General features: G+C 41.5%; 1 protein-coding gene across 2 annotated transcripts in view; it reads right to left on the minus strand.

The window, feature by feature from the left end:
* NAA25 (N-alpha-acetyltransferase 25, NatB auxiliary subunit) overlaps positions 1 to 12914 on the minus strand; it is an 82858-nt gene that overhangs the window by 29715 nt on the left and 40229 nt on the right. For both annotated transcript variants that reach the window (XM_032240061.1, XM_032240052.1), the window contains 4 exons: positions 11886 to 12055; positions 10608 to 10720; positions 2872 to 3079; positions 1971 to 2060 (listed from right to left, as the gene is read on the minus strand). In XM_032240061.1, the coding sequence (XP_032095952.1) occupies positions 1971 to 2060; positions 2872 to 3079; positions 10608 to 10720; positions 11886 to 12055 (581 nt within the window). The remainder of the gene's footprint in view (positions 1 to 1970; positions 2061 to 2871; positions 3080 to 10607; positions 10721 to 11885; positions 12056 to 12914) is intronic.

The raw sequence follows: 12914 nt of genomic DNA on the forward strand, positions 1-12914 counted from the left end.
TATATATATAAAATGTTTAAATTAGTTAATTTGTATAAAGTGCTTTCATATGCCTGATGATCGACTGTCCGTTGTTACTATAATCATATGGTCACATATCTTGCTCAAAATACTAATATAAGAGACTAGCAAAGCCATAATCACTATTGGTGAGAACAGTGCTAGGCATAAGTAAGAAAGGCTAACTGTGTGGGGACCAAATTACTAAGTGACCAACTCATTCATGTTTTTATGTTTAAATGACTTTTGCTGCCCTATGCAGCCTCATGAATCTAGGGGCTCAAATAACAAGGTAGCTGATGACAAGGATTTAATTCTCCTCCCTGGTACAATATAGTGCAACAAGTACTACCTGCTGGGCGTAGTACTTGGGATTACACACCTGTAATCCCAGCAAGCACTTTGGGAGGCCGAAGCTAAAAATACAAAAATTTGCCAGGCATGGTGGCATGTGCCTGTAATTTCAGCTACTCTGGAGGCGGAGGCATGAGAAATCACTTGAACTCAGGAGGCACAAGTTGCAATGAGCAGAGATCACACCACTGCACTCCAGCCTGGGCAACAAGGGCTAAACTTCATCTCAAAAAAAAGCAAACCTGAGTGCTCTGTGAAATGATCTATGAGGGCAGGGGTTGTGTTCATCTTGCTCAACACCATCTCCTCGCCCTTTGTTTCTTCTATAGTTTATCCTCGTGAAATACACGCAATAAGGACCTATTTTTTTCTCCAAAATCACTAAGAGAAAATGTCAGGGGATGGGACCTAAAGAAAAGGCAATCCCAATACCATTTGCTGAATCATCCTTCTCTTCCCAAATAATTCACAATGCTTCCTTTACCATGTCTTATATTTTTGTCTTAAATGAGACAAACTGTATTCCAGAAAGAATGCATTTTCCAAGATATAAAATTTTTTGAAGTGAATAAAAAAGGATATTCTGTTCATAGGCCTGTACATGCATTTTTTTTTTTTTTGAGACAGAGTCTCGGTCTGTCACCAGGCTCACTCCCACCACTACCTCCTGAGTTCAAGCAATTCTCATGCCTCAGCCTTCCAAGTAGCTGGGATTACAGGCATGGACCACCACATCCAGCTAATTTTTGTATTTTTAGCAGCTATATACATGTAAAGGATGGGCACAGTGGTTCACGCCTGTAATCCCAGCATTTGGGGAGGCCGAGACAGGCAGATCACAAGGTCAGGAGATCGAGACCATCCTGGTCAACATGGTGAAACCCCACCTCTACTAAAAAAAAAAAAAAAAAAAAAATTAGTCTGGCGTGGTGGCGTGCGCCTGTATTCCCAGCTACTTGGGAGGCTGAGGCAGGAGAATCACTTGAACCCAGGAGATGGAGGTTGCAGTGAGCCGAGATCGTGCCACTGCACTCCAGCCTGGCAACAGAGCAAGACTCCGTCTCAAAACAAACAAACAAACAAAGAAACAAACAAACGGAACAGACATCCATTCATTTAACATTATCCTGGTTACAAGGGAATAAACTGGAGACAGGTTTTTGTTTTATTTTTGAGATGGAGTCTTGCTCTGTCCCCCAGGCTGGAGTGCAGTGGCATGACCTCGGCTCACTACAACCTCCGCCTCCTGAGTTAAAGCTATTCTGCTGTCTCAGCCTCCTGAATAGCTGGGACTATAAGCATGTACCAAGACACCGGCTAACTTTTATATTTTTAGTAGAGATGACGTTTCGCCATGTTGGTCAGACTGGTTTTGAACTCCTGACCTCAGGTGACCCACCTGCCTCGGCCTTCCACAGTGCTGGGATTACAGGCATGAGCCACTGCACCTGGCCAAGACAGGTTTTTCTAGAAGCACCCTAGAAATAGCAAGAAAAGTAGAACCTAAACGAATAAATCAAATTTGTGGACTGTATAATTAGTCTAAGGAAAGAATGTAGTACTTATAATCAAAAGAAGCAAAAAAGTAAAGTTGAACTGAAATCACTGTTACTTACCTGTTTCCCTCCATACATCAATAAGCACATGAACAGCAAGGAGACAGTAATAGTCAGAAAATTGCAATTCTGTTTTCAAACAGGTTTTCCCTATAGGGGGAAAAAAATCATATCTATTTTAACATTTGTTCAACTATTACTGATCCCAAAGGAGTTTTTAAAAGCAGGAAAGTGACAGGAGGGAGAAGAGGAAAAGTAAAAAAGTAAGAATAAGTACCAGGAGAAAAATATAAGCCACGAATCAAAGGGTTCAAAAGAAGGTGAGACCACACTCAACTGGAATAGAAGGTAGGGTTCCAGAGCAGAGGTGGTATCCATGATGATCCCAAAGGGAGAGAAGGAAAATTTGAAGGAGGTTGAGGTGAAGAAAGTAACATAAGCCAAATGCCATGTATAACTAAATTCACACTGTGCTCCTGACTTTATTTAATTCTTTGGACTATAGAGAAATACTGACATTTATAGTCAGGCAATTTATATGTTTATCACATATATCCAGCAAAGGCTACACCCATCTGATGATCTTCTATTTCTAAACTAAATATTTATCTTACAATTTACAATATTCCTTTTGTTCACTTACAGTATATATATTAAGAATATTTAGGCCTACAGGCAGAAAATGTGATAATTATCATAAACTATGCAATCTATATGGGCCCCAATCTAATAAAAAGTTAATTCATCAGATAAAGAACATAGACAACTGAAAGCCAATGAGAATTATTTAAAACTCCAGGCTTAAGAAAGGCTTTACATCATATTACTTAGATGGTCTTCCCAGACAAAATATTCTCCTTATAAAATTCATTAAAAGAGGGTGCTACAGGTGCTTAAAAAACTGACTTCTAAGTCTTAGTGTAGATCAGGGAACTACTGCACATTTTGAATGGTTGCTCACCAAATTCTAGTCCATGCTGGTACCTTAACATCAATTCTCTGACCACACTCAATTTCTGATTTTTATCCATGGTGTGGTACAAGCCAAGTAACCTCGTCAGCTGCACCACACACAAATGTTGCTGCAGAGCTCTGATGTCAGCAGGCAGTGCCAGCTTATCCTCTGTTGGTGTCGACAAAGGAACAACTCCAAGTAACTGATTAATAAACTGCAAAGTGGGGAAAAAAGGAGCAAAGGTCTCAAAACACAACTAGTCTTCAGTAGGCCATCATTAACAGAAATAGAAATGGTCTAGAAAAAGACATCAAGAAAAAATAAAAAACTAAAATTCCTTTCGTATGCCATTTTCTATCTACCAAAATAGCTAAAATGAAAAAATTTATGACAGCACACAACACTGGTGAAGCTCCAATGAAACTGGCACACTCACTTATTACTGGCCAAAAGTATTTGTCAATACATGTACTACAGGCAGTGAAAGATTTTTAAAATTCTGAAAATGTTCAATAACTTATAGCATATTAATGTAATATATATTGTAGCAATGAAAACATTTTATTAGGAAGACTATACAAAAGAGCAGATTACCAAAAACTAAAAAAAAATTTAATCTTTAATTACACTGATAAATAAATTCTGAAAGGAAAGGTTATACATGGAAAGAAATTGTTTATCTCATATCAGTGACCCTAAATTTTTCTTAATTGAGCTTTTTACTATAATTATAGATTCACATTCAGCTATAAGAAATAACAGAGATCCATGTACCATTCATCCAGTTTCTCCCAAAGGTTATATCTTGCCTTAAAATGTTTTTCGTCCTTTAAATTTGGATAAAAATTAAAACCAAAAAACCCTGCATACCAGTTATAGTTATTTATTTCTTAAATACATGCTTATTTTTCTCTCACTTCTAAAATCCTATTAAGATGCCAGTAAGGAATAAAAAAAAGAATAGGCCAGGTGTGGTGACTCATGCCTGTAACTCCAGAACTTTGGAGGGCCAAGGCAAGCAGATCACTTGAGGCCAGGAGTTCAAGACCAGCTGAGACCACGTGGTGAAACTCCGTCTCTACTAAAAATACAAAAAAAAAAAAAAAAATTTAGCCAGACATCGTGGCGTACACCTGTAATCCCAGCTACTTAGGATGCTGAGGCAGGAGAATCACCAAGAGGCAGAGGTTGCAGTGAGCCAAGATTACTCTACTGTACTCCAGGCCTGGGCAACAGAGCAAAGACTCCATCTCAGAAAAAAAAAAAAATTAAAAAAGAAAAAGAATAAACTCAAGATCAAGAATATGTGAAGAGGCCAGGAGCGGTGGCTCAGGGCTATAATCCCACCACTTTGGGAGGCAGAGGTGGGAAGATCACTTGAGCTCAGGAGTTCAAGATCAGCCTGGGCACATAGCGAGACCTCATCTCTACTAAAAAAAAATATAGATATATACATGGATTAGATAGATAGAGATCACACGCACACACACGCACACGCACACGCACACACACACACACACACAGCCAGGCATAGTGGTGCATGCCTGTAGTTCCGGCTACTAAAGAGGCTGGGGCAGGAGGATGACTTGAGCCCAGGAATTTGAGGCTGCAGTGAGCCATCACAGCACCATTACACTCCAGCCTGGGTGATACAGCAAGACCCTTTCTCAAAAGAAAAAAAGAATATGTGAAGAAATGAGAGATGACAGCAAAAAAAAGTCATCACCCGATTTCAAAAGATACAAGAATAGATGGTAAGAAATAACCAACTTACATTGTCAAGAACACTGAAATCTAATAGTATGCAATGAGGAGGACCTCAATAACCAGGAAGCACACCCCAGTCAAAGAATCTTGGAAGAGGCCAGGCGCAGTGGCTCACGCCTGTAATCCCAGCACTTCAGGAGGCTGAGGCAGGCGGATCACGAGGTCAAGAGATTGAGGCCATCCTGCCAACACAGTGAAACCCCGTCTCTACTAAAAATACAAAAAATTTAGCCGCGTGTGGCGGCACGCGCCTGTGGTCCCAGCTACTCGGGAGGCTGAGGCGGAAGAATCACTTGAACCCAGGAGGTGAAGGTTATAGTGAGCTGAGATTGTGCCACTGCGCTCCAGCCTGGTGACAGAGCAAGATTCCATCTCAAAAAAAAAAAAAAAAAAAAAAAAAAAAGACTCTTGGAAGAGTCAAGAAACTAAGGCACCAGGTGTCCCTAAAGGATAAGGTGCTGATGGGAATGAAATACAATATATTAATTTCTAAAACATTAGGCCCCTCCCAAAGTTCACAGATGGAATTCCTAAGCGTGAGCAGAAAGAACAGCCTGGGTTTTACAGCCATAAGAATCTGAACCAGAGATACAGAGTCAGAGACGGCAGTCATAGCTGAAAACAGGGGAATAAATGAAATTTGCTTATTCAGTGATAATTCCAGCCTCCCACTCTATACTCCCAACCATATCCCAGAATGCTATCAGCCAAATGTATAAGTTCCTAAACAGATAGTGGCAAACAGGTTCTACGGAAAGCATTTCTTACACTGGTAAAGAAAGGGGTAGAAAGAACAGAATCTCATGCTTTATCCTAAGTATATAAGAAGGAAATTGAGCTGTTATAAACAACTAATTGCCTCCACCAAAGGGCACCAAGAGATTAAGATCGTAACTGTAAAAATAAATTGTTAAATAAGCCAATAATTTAGAAATATGGAGGAAAATAAAATAATTTAGTTGCAAGTGATTTGCATCTGTTGAGCTGGAACACAAAGAGTGACTACTGCCTTTCAACATAAGCCTTGTGCTACTATTTAACTTTTTCAATTTTATACAGTACATGTATTTTTTCTTTTTTTTTTTGGGGGGGGGGTCTCACTATGCTGTCCAGGCTGGGCTCAAGCAATCCTCCTGCTTCAGCCTCCTGAGTAGCTGTGACTATAGGTGCGTCCCACTGCACTCAGCTCCAATACATGTAATTTTTTAATACAAATTTTTTAAAAATTGCTTTGAAGAATGTCATGAGAAAAAAAATTTTTTGAATTAAAATTAAATCTCACTCATCCTGCAATGTCACATCTAATTTGCCTCAATTTATCTATAAGCGTATTAATTTTAATCATTATGATCAGATATATATTCCATACTTTTAGCAAACTGCAGCACTGATTTTCATGTTTTTGTTGTTGTTTTTGAGATGGAGTCTCACTCTGTCACCCAGGCTGGAGTGTAGTGGTGCAATCTCGGCTGACTGCAACCTCTACCTCCCAGGTTCAAGCGATTCTTCATGTTGGTCAGGGTGGTCTCGAACTCCTGACATCAAGTTGCCCACCTCAGCCTCCCAAAGTGCTGGGATTACAGACGTGAGCCACTGTGCCAGGCTATAATTTTCATGTTTTTTATTAAATGCCTGTATAGTTTCTACTACCAGTTCTTCCATTCTTGCAAGCCATTTTATGTACTAGTTATGTTTACTGCTGCCTTCTTTAGTGAATGCTAAATAAAAATCTTCCTGATAAGGTTTGTTACAAAACAATCTGCTCACTCTTTCAGTCTATACAGTTTTATTGCTGTGCAAAAAATTTCCTTAAAAACTAGAATCGGGGCCGGGTGCGGTGGCTCAAGCCTGTAATCCCAGCACTTTGGGAGGCCGAGGCGGGTGGATCACGAGGTCAAGAGATCGAGACCATCCTGGTCAACATGGTGAAACCCCGTCTCTACTAAAAATACAAAAAATTAGCTGGGCATGGTGGCACGTGCCTGTAATCCCAGCTACTCAGGAGGCTGAGGCAGGAGAATTGCCTGAACCCAGGAGGCGGAGGTTGCGGTGAGCCGAGATTGCGCCATTGCACTCCAGCCTGGGTAACAAGAGCGAAACTCCGTCCCAAAAAAAAAAAAAAAACAACTAGAATCGGCTGGGCGCAGTGGCTTATGCTTGTAATCCCAGTACTTTGGGAGGACGAGGCGGGTGGATCACCTGAGGCCAAGAGTTTGAGACCAGCCTGCCCAACATGCTGACACCCCGTCTCTACTAAAAATACAAAAATTAGCCAGGTGTGGTGGCATACACCTGTAATCCCAGCTACTTGGGAGACTTAGGCAGGAGAATCGCTTGAACCTGGGAGGTGGAGGTTGCAGTGAGCCAAGATCATGCCACTATACTCCAGCCTGGGTGACAGAGAAAGATTCTGTCTCAAAAAAAAAAAAAAAAAAAACCCAGAATCATTTTATTGTTTAGCTAAAACCCCAAAGCAAAGGAAACAAAAGATTAGAACATCACCCAATGTAAGCCATTTCAGGATAACTGGACTCACTGGCTCACTCTTAGGGGCTAGTCAGACTTTAGAAAGATTTGGTTCATAGTTTTTTAGAACAATTCTCAGCTTGAACCCACTTGGACAGTTCATAATCCTCTGACAAACATACTTGCTGAGTGGCAGGCTATTTAGCTACTGAAGTAATCCTACAGTCAAAAAGTAGCAGCAAAATTACCTCTCTCAAGTAAAATTTACCTAGACTTGGACTATAAATTCAATGGAACAACAGCTTTAAATCCTTATTCTCACAGAACAGTGACTAGAGCTTATCACTGCTAGTATTCCAGTAGGGGTCATCTTAATAGAATATTCTCACTATGTGGGATCACATGAGATGACCTAAGATTTTCAAACATACCAATGAAGCACAGTTGCACAGAAAAGGTTACTGGTACTAGATTGACAGTAGCAAACCTTTATGAACCTCAGCTAAAAGTAGCAAAGTGTTCCTTTAATGCAGCCCCACCATTTGATGCTTCAGCTAGCAAGATTGTAAGCACTGTGAGACAGGATCAGTTATTCCCTTCTCGTAGGGCTTTAGCACACAATATGCTCAACAAACACTCAATGAATGAATCCCTCCCACATGGTTTATCTACATTCTGCTTCAATCCCTCCAGCAATGTGAAGCTTACACACAGTACTTGAAAGAATTCTCACTACCAAGAAAGATCTTTTTCTCAGTGAGCCAAATTCTGAGCTCCCTGTAGAACTTCTTGCTGGTGGTCCCTGTCTTCCTCCCTCTTCTAAAGACAGCTTTTCCAATACGTGAACAGGAGTATCACTTTGTCCTTAACAGAACAAACCTCTCCTCACTCAACCATTTTTCTCTCTCATATGCTTCCAAATCCTCCTAGAACCCATAACTCTCCTTTCTGGATGTGCTACAATTTATCCAGAAACTTCCAGGGTTGGTATGAGCTGTGTAACCACAGCAACTCAAAGAGAGCTCTACTAAACCAGCGTGACGGGCGACAGTCATTTCAGAACCCCAGAGAGCACTGGTTACTTACCAGTTGGAGAATGCACTGATCCATCTGCCCAAATGTATAACCCCAAGTCTGCCAAAGTATTAAACCTTCAGGGACTAAAACTGTGGTCATTAAAAAAATAGTCTAATTATATCCACTGTGCTCCCAGTGCACTTCATTCATTTCACGTGGAGACAATGGAAGGCTTTCTGGGAGAATGGATGGTGGAAGCCCTGTCACAGAAAGACTTCCAATCTTCCCAACCTGGCCAACATGGTGAAACCCCATCTCTACTAAAAATACAAAAATTATACAGGCATGGTGGTACACCTATAATCCCAGCTGCCTGGGAGGTTGAGGCAGGAGAATCCCTTGAACCAGGAGGCAGAGGTTGCAGTGAGCAGAGATTACACCACCGCACTCCAGCCTGGGCAACAGAGCGAGAGCGAGACTGTATCTCCCAAAAAAAAAAAAAAAAAAAAAAAAGAAGAAGAAAAGAAAGAACACATTAGAAGGAAAGGCCACTAGACTTTAAAACGTAAACTTTGGCCGGGCGCGGTGGCTCAAGCCTGTAATCCCAGCACTTTGGGAGGCCGAGGCGGGTGGATCACGAGGTCAAAAGATCGAGACCATCCTGGTCAGCATGGTGAAACCCCGTCTCTACTAAAAATACAAAAAATTAGCTGGGCATGGTGGTGTGTGCCTGTAATCCCAGCTACTCAGGAGGCTGAGGCAGGAGAATTGCCTGAACCCAGGAGGCGGAGGTTGCGGTGAGCCGAGATCGCGCCATTGCACTCCAGCCTGGGTAACAAGAGCGAAACTCCGTCTCAAAAAAAAAAAACGTAAACTTTGTGCTGCAGAATTGCATCAATAGGATCAAAGAACAAACTATAGACTGGGAGAATACATTTGAAACCACGTATCTGAAAAAGAACTTGTATCTAGGATATATAAAGAACTCTGCAAACTCAACAGTAGGAAACACTTATTTATTTTATAGAACAAAGCATTGCCCAATTCTCAAAAATTAAAAAAAAAAAAAGGCCAGGCACAGTGGCTCACACCTATACTACCATCAATTTGGGAGGCTGAGGCAGGTGGATCACTTGAGATCAGAAGAGTTCAAGACCAGCCTGGCAAACATGGCAAAACCCTGTCTCTAACTAAAAATACAAAAATTAGCCAGGCGTGGTGGTGTGTGCCTGTAGTCCCAGCTACTCAGGAGGCTGAGGCACAAGAATCACTGGAACCCAGGAGGCAGAGGTTGTAGTGAGCCTGGGCCAGAGAGTAAGACCCTGTCTCCAAAAAAAAAAGAAAAGAAAAGAAAAAAAAATTAATAAAAAGAATCATACTATGTGTAACTTCTGAGATTGGCTAATTTTACTCAGCATAAACGCCTGGAGAGTCATCCATCTGGTTGCTGCGATCTTCGCTCACTACAGCCTCTGTTTCTCCTGGATTCAAGTGATTATCTCACCTCAGCCTCCCACATAGCTGGGAATATAGGTGTTCGCCACCATGCCTGGCTAATTATTTTGTATTGTTAGTAGAGACAAGGTTCCACCATATTGGCCAGGCTGGTCTGGAACTCCCGACCTCAAGTGATCCGCCAGCCTGGGCCTCCCAAAGTGCTGCGATTACAGGTGTAAGCCACTGTGCCCAGACTCTTTTTTCCTTTTTTTTTTTTTTTTTTTAAGAGACAAGAGTCTCACTGTGTCACCCAGGCTGGAATGCAGTGACATGATTATAGCTCACTGCAGCCTCAAACTCCTGGGCTCAAGCGATCCTGCCGCCTCAGTCTCCCAAGTAGCTGGGAACTACAGGCACACGCAATAGTACCTGGCTCTACTTCACATTCGTAAAATGACAAAATTATAAAGATGAAAAACATAGTGGCTGCCCAGTATACAGATGGGAGAGAGGGAGGTGGCTATTGTTATTAAAGGGTACAATGTGGGATTCTGGTGCTGGTGGGACTGGTTCTGTATCTTGACTATGGTAGTAATTGCACAAATCCATATGCGCCAAATACTGCACTAAATCCATACACACACACCCAACACACATAAAAGTCAGTGCATACAAAACTGGCAAAAACTGAGTAAGTTCAACAGATTAGAGCAATAGCAATTTCCTAATTATATGACACTGTAATTGTGCAAGATGTTGCCACTGGAACAAAACAGATGAAGAATATGAGATCTGTGTTATTTCCTCCAACTACAACTAAAACAGGCAAAAAAAGGAGAATCCATCATCTATTAGGGATTTACTCCCACTGTGATTTAACCAGAAACTATGCCTTCAATACAATAAAACACAGAGTACTTAGCTTGACAGGGCAGTTATCATTGAATCTCATGATCATCAATTCCACACATTTTAGAAAAGAAACCCAAACATTTAACCTCTGTGTTTCAATAAATAGAGGAACCCAACAAACTTCTAAACTGTACCGTACTTACTTTTGTACACTGTGTAGCAGGTAAGAGGTCAACAAACACCTTAAGGTCTGTAAAACAACAAGGTTTATCGCCAAACTTTTTAAAATACTGGAACATTAATTCTTCTGGATCACCTGCAGGATGCAGAACAAAATCACTCTACCATTCATGAACAGAAGCAATTTCTATTTAAGTGAGAATCTAATTTGAAAACATTCATTTCAATTAAAACAAATTTTGCTTGAGGCTAGTCCCAAGATAGTGGGTTATCTCAACTGCTTGTTCAGTTACTGACTGAACTCACTGTTCTACTCTTCCCCCCTTTGACCACCACTGCATCTCACTAATATTTAAAAAATAAAAAAATAAAATAGGCTGGATGGAGTGGCTCACAACTGTAATCCTAGCACTTTGGGAGGCCAAGGTGGACAATCACTTGAAGTCAGGAGTTCCAGACAAGCCTGGCAACATGGTAAAACCCATCTCTACTAAAAATACAAAAATTTGCCGGGTGTGGTAGCACATGCTTGTAATACCAGCTGCTCCAGAGGATAAGACAAAGGATTGTTTGAACCCAGAAGGTGAAGATTGCAGTTAGCCACGATGATGCCACTGCACTTCAGCCTAGGTAACAGAGCAAGATAAAATTAAATTAAAAATTATAAAATAGGCCAGGCACGGTGGCTCATGCCTGTAATTCCAGCACTTTGGGAGGCCAAGGCAGGAGGATCACCAGAGGTTAGGAGTTCAAGACCAGCCTGGCCAACATGGAGAAACTCCGTCTCTACTAAAAATACAAAAAATTAGCCAGGCGGGTGGCGCCCACCTGTAATCCCAGATGCTTAGAAGGCTAAGACAGGGGAATAAGCTTGAACCCAGGAGGCAGAGGTTGTAGTGAGGAGAGATTATGCCACTGCACTCCAGCCTGGGCGACAGACGAAGACTTCATCTCAAAAAAAAAAAAAAAAAACTGTAAGCTAGGCCAGGTGCAGTGCATCATGCCTGTAATCCTAGCACTTCAAGAGGCTGAGGTAGGCAGATCACTTGAGGCCAGGGGTTCAAGGCCAGCCTGGGCAATATGGCAAAACCTCATCTCATCTGCCCAAAGCCACTGTGCCCAGCCTCTTTTTTTTCTTTTTTTTTTAAGAGACAGGGTCCATTCATTAGCAAATATTTTCGGGCTACGAAGACATTTGTTTCCCAAACATGACTGAGTCACTGCAGGTCTCAAATAATGAATATAGCATTTGGGCATAAAGGGCATTCTCCAAGCTTCCCAGATATCATATGGTTTCTTACCGAGTTTGTACTCATCATTACAACCTTGACTTCGTAAACGCCTAATCAGCTCCAGTTTAGCTAGATGTGGTCCTCGGAGATGGCGAGAACTTTTAGATTCTTCCGTTATCCGATCTTCTATAAACTTCACAGCTTCTTCTGCAGAATAATGTACTTCTCCTTCTAAAGAGCTAAGGAGATGCACATGAAAAAGGTATTTTATTGCCTCTATTATCCTTCCCAAAGCTTAAAGTCAAGCCAAACTCATTTAAAAAAAAAAAAAACAAAACAAAAAGAAAAACCACTTTGATAATTATAAAATAATACGAACAGGAATAATAGAGAACTATGAACATATTCTAACAGATAACATAAGATTACTCAGTTTTGGCATTTGATTACTGCAGCATAACTAACTACTTTACCTTTTTTTAAAAAAAATGAATAGCGTTATATATATAAAATATTGCCTGGCCGGGCATGGTGGCTCACATCTGTAATCCCAGCACTTCGGGAGGCTAAGACGGGCAGATGATTTGAGGTCAGGAGCTCGAGACCAGCCTGGCCAACACAGTGAAACCCCGTCTCTACTAAAAGTACAAAATATTAGCCGGGCGTGGTAGCACATACCTGTAGTCCCTGCTACTCAGGATGCTGAGGCAAGAGAATCGCTTGGACCCAGGAGGCAGAGGTTGCAGTGAGCCAAGAGCACACCATTGCACTCCAGCCTGGGTGACAGAGTGAGACTCCATCTCAAAAAAAAAAAGAAATATTGCCTAATAAAAATATAAGGTTGGGTGTGGTGGCTCGCACCTGAAATACCAAGCACTTTGGGATGCTGAGGTAAGAGGACTGCTTGGGCCCACAAGGTTAAGACCAGCCTAGGCAATACATGGAGATTCCATCTCTACAAAAAATTTAAAAATTAGCCAAGTGTGGTGATGCACACCTGTACTCCCAGCTACTTGGGAGGATGATGTGAGATGATCACTTGAGCTTGGGAGGTGGAGATTACAGTCAGCCAAGGTCATGCCACTGCACTCCAGACTA

Source organism: Sapajus apella, unplaced genomic scaffold, assembly GCF_009761245.1.
Source record: "Sapajus apella isolate SASKATOON/1434 unplaced genomic scaffold, GSC_monkey_1.0 scaffold2, whole genome shotgun sequence".
NCBI classification, from domain to species: Eukaryota; Metazoa; Chordata; class Mammalia; order Primates; family Cebidae; genus Sapajus; species Sapajus apella.